The following is a 14,601-nucleotide window of genomic DNA, read 5'->3' on the forward strand; positions in this document are numbered from 1 at the left end:
TTTTCTGAAATATATATTATGAAAACGGGACATGAGTGTAACCGGACAAAAGGAAAAAAAAACATTGTAGTGTGGCAAAACTACTGCATTTTTTTTTTTTATTTATTAGACAACATGCGAGAAAGCACCGCGAGTGCGTGTACAAGATTGACCGAAGCGAATCGAGCAAGTGAAAACAAGATGGACGGCCGTCGATGTCAGTAGAAGTTATTCCCTGCGTTTAACGTGTCTGTCGGAGGCAGCAACGGTTCCGCTTTGCAATAAATAAACGGCCACGGAGAGGACGTTAATGCGGCTAGAAAATAATACCGGTGCTGTAACGTTTCCGTTAGTGACGCTTACGTTCCGCTTTGAGAGCCTTGTCGGTTCAGTAGATTAGCTGCTATGAGTGAATAATGGAATCCTGAGCATTTATTCCATATCACTAGTCCTCAGTTAATGCCCGTGTACTAGTATATTTTTTTCCCTTCGCTAGTAGCTCTGTCACATGTTACTAGTGAGGAAAAACTGCACTAGTTTGCATCTGCATTTTACGTACGTGTGCGGCTAGTTAAGTGCTAGATGTTGACTAGTAGCATTTCATGTCACTAGAATTACCAGCAGCATGCACTTGTCAACTAGTTCACATCACTAGTTAACTCTTTCAGTGCCAAGTTTTATTCGAGAAGGCAACCCCGAGAGTGCCAACCGAGCATTTTTACGGGTATTTCAAGGTACAAGACGAAAAATATTGTCCATGGCACTGAAAGAGTTAAAGAAGAGTTAAAAAATCTCAATCCAAAATTTAATCAAACTTCTTATTACAATCCTGCCATACTAGCATGTACAACAACAACCAGTTATCTTGCTCGGTAGGCTAAAGAGTACTAGTAGTGTTAGCCTTAAATACTAGTAGGCCGAAGAGGCACAAGCCGGCGAAAAAGCATTACTACACAGTAAATTTCTTTAGTACGCTTTTATAAAAAAGACTTCAGTTGCAAACTAAACAGTAAAATTTACACCTGGATTCACTGTGAATGTTTGAATCTCAAGTGTATAATGTACTTTTATATTTTGCGTGACCAAGTAGTCTTTTTATGTAAACAAATGTATCTACGAAATTCACTGTGCAGTAAGATATTTTGATCTGAGATTTTATAATAGTTTATGCTTTGGATCAGCATTTTTAATGCTTTTTTATGCTGTGACTAATAGTCTGTTTTCCTTTTCAAGTTAAGAGCAAATTGATTGGAAGATGAAGTAACATATTGCTAAATTGTCAGTGACTGCTTTGCAAAATGTCGTATGCCATTATTTTGTCCCTTTAGAGTGGTGATGTTCATTTAGTAATGCAATTTTCTGGCTGATGAGCCAGAAATCTTCAGTAGCAGCTGATCTAGGATATTGAATAAATGCTCAAACCACTTTCCATTGTGAGTGATGAGTGTGCTACTGCGCATGCACATCTGTGCTTGTCAGTTTCAGTGTTATGAATGTGTAAGAAGAATGAATGGAACCCTGTTTGGGCTTTCATTCGGCGTGTGGGCCAACTTGTATGTCAAAATCAAGTACGGCCTCACTGCTTCGTTGTAAAAATGATTAAGAAAGTAAGACGATTAAGATAACCGTGTCATCAGTGGGGAAATAGTCCTACCCTCATCCTGTGGTTCAGGAGTGTGTCTGGCGGGTTTTTTTTTGGAGGGTTTCTTACTATGGTGTTAGGTTTATATAATATGGGGGAGGCGGGGGCGATAGGGACCGAAGCGGCTTCAAACTCTGCAGGTGTGAATGGTGACCGTGTTCTTGCATTGCTGGCAGCGGACCGAGCAGCACCAGGAGAACTTGCAGGAGCACCGCTGCACCACCTCGGCCCGGCCCGCTCTGTAGCCTGGCCCGCAGCACACCAGCTCGCAGCCGTCCGGTGCCAATCGCGACGTTCCTGGTGCGGTGCATTGCACAAAAATTAGATTTAGGTTGAGGATAGTCTGGATTTTCTGCTTTTTGGGTCGGAGATATCTCACCGTTGCACCTCCGGCCAGCTGTCCCGGGGATACCGTTGTCAGGGTCCAGGTGACAGAAATCCGGGGATGGTGCAAGGTACACCAGGTCTCTGGCAGCAGGGGGTTTCACCTGGGGGTCGCGGGGTAGAAGAGCCGTCCTGGATCCGATTCGAGTCAGGCGGACCTACCGGAGGAATCGGGAGCTTAGCGTGTTAATTGTTCTCCCACAATTTTCAGTTGTGTTTTGGAATGAGAATTGGGAATTTGTTCGCATCTTAAAAAGTTGTTTCGCCACCATCTTCTAGAAACTATGACAAAGTGAGTTTGGGCGCTTCACTTTGACTAAAGTAGTGCTTTGCTGCCATCTGGTGCCATTTTTGGGAAATTATAAACCTTTATACATTTTGAAATGGATGTTAAAAAATATTGGGCTGTTTTCGGCAGTAAATTAAAAAATCTATTTAGATAACCTAAATCACAGGTGTCCAGTCTGCTGTCCAGCATGTTTTTCAGGCCCCCCCCCCAACACACGATTCCAATTATCTCATCAGCTAGCTCTGCATGAGCTTTAAAATGATCCTAATTATTGTGCTTGAGAGTAAAATCAGAAACATGCCGCACACCAGCCCTTGAGGACTGGAGTTTGCAGGACCTAAATGGTTTGATTTTACCACTTGCTGTTGACTGAAATTGACCAGATTTCCACAGCAAGGTACTTACTAGAAATTAGGTAATTGATGGCTACTATTCTAATAATAATCTCTGCCATAAATTCCAAAATGATCGTCTTTTAAAAGGGTTTTCCCCAGGGCTATTAATACTGTGAAAATAATAACGTGATACATATATGCCCATGTAGTACATATAGTTTATGACAGACTTATACAAGATCTTAGACATGTTCGTAGTTTTATATTTTTACTACAATTTTTTTTTTATGAGAACAGCCATTCACATCTTTCCAGTTGTTCCATAATTTGACACCTTGATCAGATACACATTTGCTTTACTGGTCGATTGCCCTCTTGTGGCTATTAAAAAAAAAAAAAAAAAAGTACTGCAGATAAGCCAAACTTTTATAGTGCAAAAACCGCAGGGCTCAAATGGTGAGAAAAAAGTTGCAGCCTATAGTCTCAAATTTTGGGTTGATTTCCATAAGCTTGTCTATGCATTACCTCTGTAGCTCCGTCGAAGCGCTCCTTGAGCACGATCCCGACGCGGCGGAACGGCGGCATGACTTTCCAGCAGGTCCTCAGTTCGCACGAACCGGACACGCCGTGACACTTGCACTCCACCTGCATGTTGTGAAGGATGGCCTAAGGACATAAAACGTTGAGATTTCCGTACCTCCCGAGTTGTCGCCGATAAAACAAAAGAAATGGCCGGCGACCTTTCGACCCGCCTCGTTGTTGTGAAGGTTCATCAGCGGTCGGCCGGCAGACAGCCCGCGGGCTCGTTCCGGTTCATCCACGAATGTTTGGGAAAAGGCCACGCCGTAGGACAGGTTGTCGCTGCAGCCAGACCACTGGAAACCTTGGTCGTCGATATCGGGGAAACACGTTTTGCGTTCGCCGGAGCAGAAAACCGAAAGTGTCACGTGGGCGGGCAAACGTTACGAGGCCAAACTCCAGGCTGGCAAAATCGCCGCCGGATCGAGACACTTTTGATTGGCGCTTCTATGCTTGCGTGTCCTTCGATGAGTCACTGTGCCCCCCCCCTCCCGTCCCCGCAATTTTCCTGGTAACGGAATTCATGCTCACCCTCGGGGCTCACCCCTCTGACCTTCCTGTCACAGCCGCACCTCTCCAGCTCCCCGCGCGTGCACGCCCGTGTCACGGCCACCGCCACGGCCGCAGAGGACAAAGCGTGCACAAAGGCGGCTTCGCGGGTGCCTGTTTAAAAAAAAGATTTGTTAAAAAAGCGTTGCGATTTTCAAGCGCGCCGTGGCGGCAATTGGTTTTGGGCACACCTTGGTTCATGACTCTGCCGAATACGTTGATCCCGCGAGGGGTGGTGGAACAGTTCCAGCGACGGTTTCGGAATTGGTGCTGACACTGAACCGGACACGAAATTATTGCAATTCAATTTATTAGAAACACGATCGATCTCGCGGGATTCGACACGATCGGTTTGAAATAGACCGATTATTGAGAGTATCGGCGCCGATACTCTCAATTTAACGAATATCGGCACCGGGCCGAGAATAAATCGATTATCAAATTCAATTTAGCTTCTTGTTTAAATTTTCAGTTAACTTCAGTGGTCCTGCTGACCTTGGGAACGTTTGAAATTAAACAAGTTATATTTTAACATATTTAATGTTTTGAAGAGCATCATTTATAGTCTAAATGATGCAAATCTGAAATGTTCCATCTACACACGATTAAAGACATTTCTACAGTTAAATTGTAGTTTAAATGCCAATAGTTTCTCATTTGTATATTGACTACAAACATCGGTTATCAGCTTGTTTGACTATTAGCTACGGTATTGGCCCTGAAAAAAAATATTAGTCTGTCTCTTCAAATATGCTGTTTTTGCAAAGAGGCTTAAAGAAAAAAAAAAGATTTGAATATCATGGGAAATTGTATCCCAGTAGGTCGGGGGTGTCAAACATTTTTTTTTGTGGGCCACATTATATTTATAGTTTCTGTCAGGGGGTTGGAATAGATTTAAGTGTCACACACTTACCTAACTTTGAAATCAGAATTCAGTAAAAAATTGTTCAAAAGACAGATTGAGAAGGAAAAAAAAACTTATTTTTTTCAGCCAGAAATCTGAAGTCAAATCAGCATTTTAGAGTTTTACACCTGTGCAATAGACCGGTCCAAAAGTCGAAATTTTTACACCCAAATTGAACAATTTTAGCATAGAGTGGACATTTTCACGTAGCTCCTGTTCCAGGTTGCCCTGGGCTTTCCTGGAAATGAGTTCCAGGCCTTGGATGTCTGTCTCCCTCCCCTTACACCATTAGTAACATACTCTCAAACTGTAAATCAAAACCGTCGTTATATTTGTAAGGGCGCCGGAGAAAAATACAGCCCTCCTTAATGGCCGTCATTAAATTATTGAAGTTACTTCCATTTTATGACAACGAGAAGCGTCCTTCATGTTTTATGGATCTAGAATATGAGAAGCGCTTATAACTGTCGCCTAAATTTCATTCAGTCCACAAATCGTAGCATCCCAAATGTCACGTAAAAACTATTCCGCGCTTTTAAAATGAATTCTGTAAAAACAGAACGGGGACTTTTATCGCAGAGTTCTTGGAGTAAAAGGGTGGCACGGTGACGGAAGATTAATCTGTTAGCTACAAAAGAGTTTTGATGCACAGATGTGCATTTTTATATTATTCTTACAATATTTACCGCAAGTTTACAGCTAAAATCAGCTTGTGTTGGCTGAGCTTGTTACGGCATCTTTTTAATAGAAGAAGCGAGCGGGCTGAACCACCGTCCGAGTCCATCTTTGTTCACGCACAGGAATATTACTAAAAGGGACAAGTTCATGTCAAAGTTATGACGTCTCCATCTTATACACGGTAACATAGAAAATACCAGAATTTGACCCTAAAATTTAGGGTACGTTTTATTCACATTGCGTCCGATATTTTGGGAATTGCGGTAAGATTCGAATTGCTCGTTGGTGTTAATGTGACTGTCAATGCTCATCTACTATATGAAAGTCGACGAGCCGTTGTAGCAAAATGGCCTCCTACCTCCTCTACGACCATCTCGGCAGCCTTGCGTACGGACTCCATGACCTCCCCCCGTGCCCTGCACACCCCCACTTGTCCCGGGGTCAGCCCCCTCAGCCGCGCACATGGGGCAGCACCGGACACGGGCCTGGAGCGAGGCAGCCTCGCCAGGGAGCTGGGGACATGAAAAGGAACGTTTCATTTTTCTTTTCAAATGAAGAGCAAAGTGATTGGAACATGACGCCACTCGTTACTAAATTGCACTTTTTACGTTATTTTTTTTTCTTATTTGCATTGGTTAGGGGTACTTGGCTGGTGCATTGAAAAAAACGTCGATGCACAGCGGGATCAGGGGGCCCAAAGTCGGGCGTGATTCAGAAACACGCCGCAAATAACTCACAGGGGGCGCATAACGGACGGCAAGGTAACAAGTCGCCCGAATTATCTTTTTTTTGGGCGGGGGAGACAAGCGGACAAGCGGCAGAGAAGACGAACAAGCCCCAGTGACGTTAAAGCGTAAGAAAAGGGAAAGGTCAGCGGCGGGGAGACAAAGAAAAAAGCGGGGAGCCGCTGAAAGGGACGGGGAGACATGTCACTATCTTTTAAACGTTATAGCATGACAAACAAAGTCCCCTCCTTCCGCATGCGCGTCCCACTTACAGCCAGTTGGTTGCCATGGCGGGCTGGCTGGCCCATAGCAACAGGAGGAGGAGCGGTGCCGTCAGATGGACCGCGGAGACGCTTGGCATCGGACTGGCCGGCCGGCGCTCCCTCAGGTCAGGCGGGGTATCGCGCGGGACAGCGCGTCCGTCCTTCCGTCCCAACGTCCGTCCGCTCTATGTTCCTGCTCCTGAACCTGGGCTTGAGCCCCTCATAGCTCCGAAACACAGCAAACTTGTTTTTTTTTTTTTTAAGTAATGTTGTAGTCGTAGCCTATTACAAATTTGGCTAAATATTTTGATTAAAATATTTGTTGTCCGAATAAGACGATTAAAAAGGTTGGATATAAATTCAACACAATGATAATCAGTCTGCTTGCATATAGGATGAAGGATATTGAAGAATATTTTTTATTGAGAGATTAAAATTTGAAATATTTGTGCAATTGTGGGCCTTGCAAAATGATTAGTCAATTATTAAAAATAATATAAAATAATTTTATTATCAATTAGCAGTTGTGCCATTTTTTTTTTAGATATTTTTTAGGGGAATACAATTTTTTAAATCTTAACTGTGTTTCCCTCTAATACAGGGAAATGCATGAAAAAAGAAAATTAAAAAAAATCTACATTAAAAAATATATAGTTTAAAAAAAATTTATTTGAGAAAAAAATCATTAAAATATTTTTTTAAATACAGAATTTTATTATTTATTGTTGCATTTTTTTTTAAAATGGAAGGAAAAACATTTTTAACGTCCTTTTTTATTTGAATTCTCTGCAGATTAAAATACTGCAGATTACTGGGATAAATTCAATAGTTTATTCATGAATATTTAAAAAATGTATTGTAAATATTTATATAAATTATTATTGTGAATATTTAAAAAATGTATTGTAAAATACATGTACAAACAATATGTGTGTATATTTTTTTATTTACATTTTTTTACAAGAATATATATGAGCAAATATTTGCAGTATTGTTTTTACTGCTGAATATTTGAATCTAAAGGGACATTTTTAAAATGTAATAATATAATCATACAATATTTGCTCTTACCAGTCTGTGGCGGTGTGGTATCCAGTTTAATATTTGCAGATCAAAGCGAAATTTAATCCAAGTTCTATTTCTTGGGTCACCTTCCTCTCAGCATGCTCGTGTGGATCTTTTCCACAAATTGCATGCGGGTTCATCAGACTCCTCCCCCCCTTTCCCTTAAAAAAAAAAAAACAAGTAAAAAGTCCACGTGTCGACTTAAACGCAACAAAACACGAGGGCTCTTCCGTTAAACAAGAAGTGAACTTTCACACTTCCGGAAGCATCTACGAAGAAACGCTCGGGAGCGCTGGGCAGTGCCGCAAAGTCCGATTGGGTTTGAAGTGGCCACTGATGGCTTTTAAAGAGGCGGCCCGACCGAGGGTGGGATCCGGGGTGTGGGAGCGATGGGCGGGATGGGGAGGGGGGGGGGTCACCTCCAGTCCTATGCAGTGTATAAAAGCTCTTTATTGGTGCTGCGTGAAAGGGATTTGTTTACCTGTGCATGCCACGCAAAACTCTTTTACACAATTAGCTCGCGCGCAATTAAACGCCTCACTTCAATCGGATCCTTATTTCCAGCGCACGTTTCGTACGTTCACACAGTTAGCCGCTTTCAACAAGGAGGAAAGTGAATCTTTTGTTTAGCATTTATTCTGCCGCTTGCCGTCCACGGAAAATAGCACGTGCTGAAAGCTCGGGTAACGACCAATCACAGCTGAGCTTGTCACATGATTAACAGGTGAGCCGTGACGGATTGGTCCCCGAGCCTTAAGCGCTGGTGACAGTAAGTGGGAAATTTTTAAAAAGTGAAAAATTAATAATCAAATTAATTATCGACAAAATATGACATTTTCTGCATAAAGTGGTTATACAAAGTGGGTGTTTCATTAAAAGTCAAGAAATACGTTTCTAAAATGTCACTGAAAGATTTTTTTTCACACTATCAGTATGAGTAAAAAATTCTCTATTGTATTGATACTACTTGTATTTTTACATGTTTTCCCCAAAATATTTCTTAGAAATATTCAATAGTTTATTCATGAAATTTAATAAAAATATTCTTGTGAAATAAAATAAATAATAAAAACATTCTCGTGAAAAATGTGTTATTAAAGAAAACATAAGTATTTTTTACGAAATTTCCTTAGAAAAAAATCTTAAAAATATTCAATAGTTTGTTTAATATGTTTAAAATAAGTATTTTTTTAGTTATTGATCTGTTTATTTCAAAACATTTTGAATACAACTCAAAATGGCTTCATGTTCCAATCAATTTGCTCTTAATTTGAATACAAATGAAAAACAATGATTATTACCCTCAAAATATCATGCTGGAATTTTTTTTTTTTTAAACTTGTGTCGGATATTTTATATTATTTATATTCTACCCCAAACTATTTGCTTTAGCTGCAAGCTGTATTCATTTCTGTTTTTATTTATGAACCTTTGGAGTACATAAGCCAGTCCGTCCAAACAATGACACGGCACCGGCGCTTCCTCCCCATACAGTAGCGGCGCGTTGGAGCGCAGCTTAGCGAATGTTTAATTTTCCCAAACTTTGTCGCTCTTTTTACGAGTTTCCCCGCGTCCCCACCTTCCCGCCTCGTTATGCTCCCCCCCCCCCCCTTCAGCGCCGCCCCCCGCCCCTCCCTCTCTCCCGCTCCCCTATATTGTCTTGGAAGAAGGGGTGACATTTAGACAAGGGGAGGAAAACACAGTGCCGACAAATATTGGAACTGAGGCAAATAAATCAGGGCGGATAGCAGGGAAAAAGAGGGCACAGGGAGGGACACAGGCGGCCCGTGCGACGCCGCTCCATTTACATTGGCCGCGGGGAAGGGGCCGTAAAGCAACGCTTGACAACGCTATTTAGCCATGTGACTCGCAAAATTACTTCTCCTCGGCCGTGAAGCCCTCGGGGATTTCAAATGCTTTTTCGGCTTGTCTTTTACATATTTTGGGTGGATACTTTTTCCTTTTTTTTTTTAAGAGGGGGATGGGCAGTCTGCGTTTTTGTGGAATTTTGTGTTTTATTTTTATCTTATTTTTTCTAAATTTTTTCTGGTGGTACAAGTTCGAAACGGGATCAGATTTATTCAAGGATCGTATTTTGCGCGTTATAAGGCGCACCGAAAAGCCTTGGAATTTTTTTCCAAAGCTGACAGTGCGCCTTATAGTCCGGGGCATTTTATACAACGCATAAACCGAGAGTTTTCATTTTTGGGGGACGGAAAAATAACGTAATTCTTCATTTTTGTGCCTATGCATTTCAGTTGTGAACGTATTTTTTACAATTAAAATTGGTGACACCCTTTTTGAAATTTTGATATGCTTTATTATGCTCCAATTTTGCAAAGTTTTAGAAAAGAAAGTGCAATTTTATCAAATAAATCCAAAAACTGTTTTAATGAACAAAACACCATTTTTTGTAGAGGTTTATCCTCTACACCAGTGATTTTCAAACTTTTTTGGCCACCGCCCCCTTCACCGCCGGGCCAAAATGCCAACGCCCCCTCTTTACCCCTTTCCAACGAACGCTAGAACGACTATATTGCTAAATGTCTCAAGAATTGGTTGATTCATCAATCACAAACAGTTTGAAGACTAAAAAAAACAATTTTAATAAACAAAAAAGGTTATCATTTATTCTTCAATTACAACACCTTGAACTGAACTTGAAATAAATTGTAAAACTGAACGAGTAACCATTAACAACTGTCCTGCCTAATGAGATGGGTGGGTTTGGTGCATTGCAATCAGACTGTCAACATCAGGATGAAGGTTTGTCAGGAGCAGTCTCAGATCACCGCGCTCTGTGATGTTAAGTTTGTTTCTTTGTTTGGTGAGGAGCCTTGTCACAGCGCTGAACCCCCTTTCAACCAGGTAGGAAGTCGGAAAAGCAATGAAAAACAACTTGATGGCTTTCCATAGGGTTGGATAGCGTTTTGGGATCGCTGTTTGCATCCAAAAGGCTTGGTAAGAGGTTTTGAACTTTGGTTTCAGATCCTCATCATTTTGCAAACTTACAAGTTCCTCTTCTAGATGGGTTGGCACTTCTGTGCTGGGTTCAGTGAACGGATCGATCACCCAATCAGGGATTTCAAGAGAAAATATGTCGTTAAATCTGACTGACATATCTCTGTAGAGTTCTGCTAAATGAGCGCAGTACACGGCAATGTCATCGTCCTTCACTCCCGTTTCCTTCTCCAAGTTAGACAAACAAGGAAACTGACGGAATTCGCGTCGTCCAAGGTTTCTGCTGTAGAGCTGTAATTTTGAGAGGAATGCTGAGAGGACGGACTTGGCTTTGATTAACGAAGTCTCATCACCTTGCAGCTGCAAATTCACTTCATTGAATTTGTAAAACATTTCAGTGAGGTAAGCAATATCTGTCTTACTCGATTTCAGTTTGTCGTAAAGCTCAGGATTGGGTTCTTGAAAAAAATCCAGAACACTGTTAAACAGTGTGTAAAACCTTTTTAAACAGTTACCTTTTGACAACCACCTAACTTCTGTATGGAGAAGCAGGCATTGAAAATCTTCGTCATTTTCAATACACAGCTGATGGAACAGTCGAGAATTGAGAGCATTTGCTTTGATTTTGTTGACTGCAGTAATCACAATAGATAAGGATTTATTTAGCTTCTCACTCAAATTCTTTGCCACTAAGTGTTGTCGATGGATCACACAGTGAACTGTGAGGACTTCCGGAACAGCTTTCTTCAAATAACTTAGAAATCCACGGTGGCGACCAACCATGGACGGGGCGCCATCTGTAGCACATGAGATGATGTTTATAAGTGGAATGCTTTTTCCCTGGAAATAGTCCTCCACAGCTCGGTACAGTGATTCTCCTTTGGTATCTGTTTCCAGGAGACGTGCAAACAATAATTCGTGACACAAAGATCCATCCTTGATGAAGCGTACATATGCAAGAAGTAGTGATTGATTTCCCGGAAGAGTGGATTCGTCCAATTGCAAACTAAACTCAGTTGTCATCAACATCTTACAGAGAGTCTCTTCGACGTTTTCAGCCATTTTGTCCACTCTTCGTTGAACTGAGTTGTCACTGAGAGGAATCGATTTTATGATTTGTTCAGGAGATTTGTGCAAAACTGTTTTAATAACCTCTTTAACTGCAGGCAGAATCAAGTCTTCTCCGATAGTGTGGGACTTGCCGGCTTTCGCTATCAGCAAAGAAATGTTGTAAGAAGCCTTCAGACCGTCATCTGAATTTTTCGATGAGGAAATAAACATATTCATTGTTTTTCGCTTCAGAAATTGATCTCGAAGAGTTTGAAAGAACGCCAATGTTTTACCGGATTTATTGGGATGAATCTTCTGTAAATGTTCGAGGAGCCTAGACGGCTTCATTGCTTCATTTGAAAAGTTTTTCTCACAAACCAAGCACATGGGTTGTTGCGGATTGGTCGGTGATTGTATAAATCCATACTTCAAGTACTCTACAGAGTATTGCCTGCACTTCTTTTTCGATGTTCCTGAAGCTGCCATGGTTATCCCTGAAAAAAATGCAAACTGTTTTTAGAGCCAAAAAATTTCGTTTTTAGATAGCATTGAGCTTACCGTCTAAAATGATTTCTGTCGTGATGATGAGAAAATCGCGCACGTATAGTTGCTTTCTGGCAGCTATAAAAACTGACTTGCATCTGGAGAGAAGCTTAAATAAATAGAAGACAGGCGCCTCAGATATTATTCGCTAATTTCGTTTCTTTAAATAGACCAATGCGCAGTTCACCTCGAATCATAAAAATTGATAGCTGATGCATTAAGCCGGTCGCTGTGCGCATACGTCTGTGGTTAAGCGTTGCCGGCGCGCTATTGTGTGCTCCTCTGCGGCTGACTGGATGGTGGTGGTTTCCCCAGTCGCCTGCATCGACGATAAACTCGCGACAGTTAGTGATATACGGTATATGCGCGCTGCTCGTGAGCGCTCGAGCAGACAACGTTTCTTGTTTCAATAAAGCTTGTTTTTTGTCGACTTTTTATTACAGACAATCAATTTTTCCGGTCTTTCTACAAACACCAACGTCACATTTCAATGTAATTGCTCAATCGCCCCCCTTCACTATTTCAACGCCCCCCATTCGCCTGTTTATTCGTCAGCGCCCCCCTGAAAGTTCACACCACCCCCCGAGGGGCGGTACCGCCCACTTTGAAAACCACTGCTCTACACCAAATACATCTTTACAGTTATATAGATGTATTTTTTTCAACATTTTGACCCAATATTTTCAGTAAAAGGGAAGATATTGGTGCAATAATAATAATTAAAAAAAAACTCTCCAACTTGACTTCTATTTCTTTCAGCATGCATTTAATGAAAAAACATTTGCATTCAGAGCAAAAGGTCCAGAATATTTTAAATCTAAAATCCTCTGAAACTAGGGTTTGAAGTGCCCACTGATGGCTTTTAAAATACATTTTAAAATTGATTTACAGGCCATCAAAAAAAAAAAGGCCATTGTAAATATTTGTCAAAATGTCAAAGAAGATTTACTCGGTCACGTGTTGTTTTCCGAGAGTGTCAGTCGTTGGTGTCGGCCGCCTCTAGAAGTACTCGACACCTAAAAAAATAAGGCCAAAATCATTCTGATACTGATACCTGAGCCACTGCATTTTATATTAACTCATTCAATGCCAGGGACGTATTTTCACGTCTTTTAAGAGTCTGGACATCCCGGATACTTAAGTATTAAATTGATACTTAAGTACATTGAGGACATTAAAAAAATAAGTCCAAAATCATCCTGATACTGATACCTGAGCCACTGCATTTCATATTAACTCATTCAATGCCGGGGACGTATTTTCACGTCTTTTAAGAGTCTGGACATCGCTGATACTTAAGTATTAAATTGATACTTAAGTACATTGAGGACATTCATTTCCAGACACTTAAGTATCTGGGATTGAATGTCCGGACTCTTTAAAAACCGTGAAAATACGTCCCTGGCATCGAATGAGTTAAGTTGTCCTTCAATAGTAAATATTACTGCTTCATTAGTAATCTATTACTTACATATTACTTTATTTTTTAAGTGACCTGTTTTGCTAATAATTTACTCATTCAGTGCAAGCCATTTCCCATCGTTCTGCTAACACTTAAATAAACACACAAATATAATAGACAAGGATTTTTTACCTTTTTTTTTTAAATATATAAATTTAAAAAGTCTACGGAGCTAGCAGTCTTTCTGCCCATCTATACACAGTAGGGTGAATATAAAAAGTCTACACCCCCCTGTTCAAATGCCAGGGATGCAATTTTGTTCTGGCCCACCAATCAGGGTGCAGGAAAACGCCGACATCATCAAGGGCCGTCTCTCTGGAGCCCGGGAGGCCGGATTGCGAATCTGATTGGTTAAAGTCCCGTTGTTAAAATACTTGGCCAGTATTACCGAGTCTAAAGGTCCCGAAATAAACGGCTACAATCTAATGGAACAAATATTAGAATTCGGGTTGCAAATCAAAGCTTGGGATGGTTTTTCCAGCGGCGGCGGCGGCGGCGGCGGCCTTGCTGACCCCAAACGCTCACCAATGATAAACCATCAGTATTTGCTTTCTTCTGACATAGGCGGTTTAAATCCCGGGATTTTATGGATTTATCAAGCGTAGACCAGCCAACAAAGCCAAAAGGGCTCGCCGGGCCTTATTTACGAGCCGGGGGGGTCGGGGCTCATTTGCTTGAATCAGTCGGGTGCGCCGCCGCCATCAAACATTCGCCGACGTCGCCGCGCCCGTCCTCGCCGCGAACCCCGTGACACCCGCTTCCTGAGTCTTCCGCCCCCTCTTTTTTCTCCTCCCCCCCCCGTCGTGTCATATTCCTCCTTTGTGTGCCCCCCCCCCCTCCCCGCTTTCTCCCGATGACGTCTTCTTCCGCAGTCGCCCACGGCAACGCCATGGTGATGAGCGGCCCGCTGTCACGTCCGGCGCCTCCGTTATGTTCGTCCCCTTCCTTCGCTCTCCGCTCGTAAATAACTTGATCCCTCTTTTTTTTTTTCTTACACATCATTCCTGCAGTATTTTAGCCTGCGCTGGACTGTAAGCCGCAGGCGGTAAGATCAAGGTCAAAGGTCAAAGTGTTTATTTTTATGTGCACTGCATAGAAACAGGTTCTGCGCAATTCAATTCTTACTTTGCTGTCGAAGCAAATAGGGTAAAACAATTTGGAATAAATTGATTCTTGTTGCAATTAATTTGCTC

At 41.7% G+C, this 14,601-nt stretch overlaps 1 protein-coding gene and 1 long non-coding RNA gene across 2 annotated transcripts; both read right to left on the minus strand.

Moving 5' to 3' along the window:
* Positions 1 to 2: 2 nt before the first annotated feature.
* wnt4b (wingless-type MMTV integration site family, member 4b) lies at positions 3 to 7,691 on the minus strand. The gene is made up of 9 exons (XM_088410069.1): positions 7,399 to 7,691; positions 6,337 to 6,553; positions 5,698 to 5,851; positions 3,949 to 4,033; positions 3,740 to 3,871; positions 3,370 to 3,512; positions 3,155 to 3,295; positions 2,001 to 2,163; positions 3 to 1,918 (listed from the first exon to the last, which is right to left on the minus strand). Exons 2-9 carry the CDS (start codon positions 6,423 to 6,425, stop codon positions 1,749 to 1,751), a joined length of 1,077 nt encoding a protein of 358 aa, XP_088266195.1. The 5' UTR covers positions 6,426 to 6,553; positions 7,399 to 7,691; the 3' UTR covers positions 3 to 1,748.
* A 2,282-nt stretch (positions 7,692 to 9,973) lies between these two features.
* LOC148426085 (uncharacterized) lies at positions 9,974 to 12,543 on the minus strand. Its single transcript, XR_015865244.1, has 2 exons — positions 11,962 to 12,543; positions 9,974 to 11,897 (listed from the first exon to the last, which is right to left on the minus strand). It is a non-coding gene; the product is annotated as an uncharacterized LOC148426085 (long non-coding RNA).
* Between the last annotated feature and the right edge of the window lie 2,058 nt (positions 12,544 to 14,601).

This window comes from Hippichthys cyanospilos, chromosome 3, assembly GCF_059441005.1.
Source record: "Hippichthys cyanospilos isolate Australia breed blue-spotted pipefish chromosome 3, RoL_Hcya_1.0, whole genome shotgun sequence".
Taxonomy (NCBI): Eukaryota; Metazoa; Chordata; class Actinopteri; order Syngnathiformes; family Syngnathidae; genus Hippichthys; species Hippichthys cyanospilos.

What these genes read in the sequence shown, in the direction of transcription:
- wnt4b (XM_088410069.1), bottom strand. Translation starts at nt 6,425, where the DNA reads ATGCCAAGCGTCTCCGCGGTCCATCTGACGGCACCGCTCCTCCTCCTG. An exon ending in CCGAGATGGTCGTAGAGGAG is followed by an intron (nt 4,034 to 5,697) that starts GTAGGAGGCCAT and finishes TGTCCGGTTCAG; the next exon opens with TGTCAGCACCAATTCCGAAA. An exon ending in CAGAGGGGTGAGCCCCGAGG is followed by an intron (nt 3,513 to 3,739) that starts GTGAGCATGAAT and finishes TCGACGACCAAG; the next exon opens with GTTTCCAGTGGTCTGGCTGC.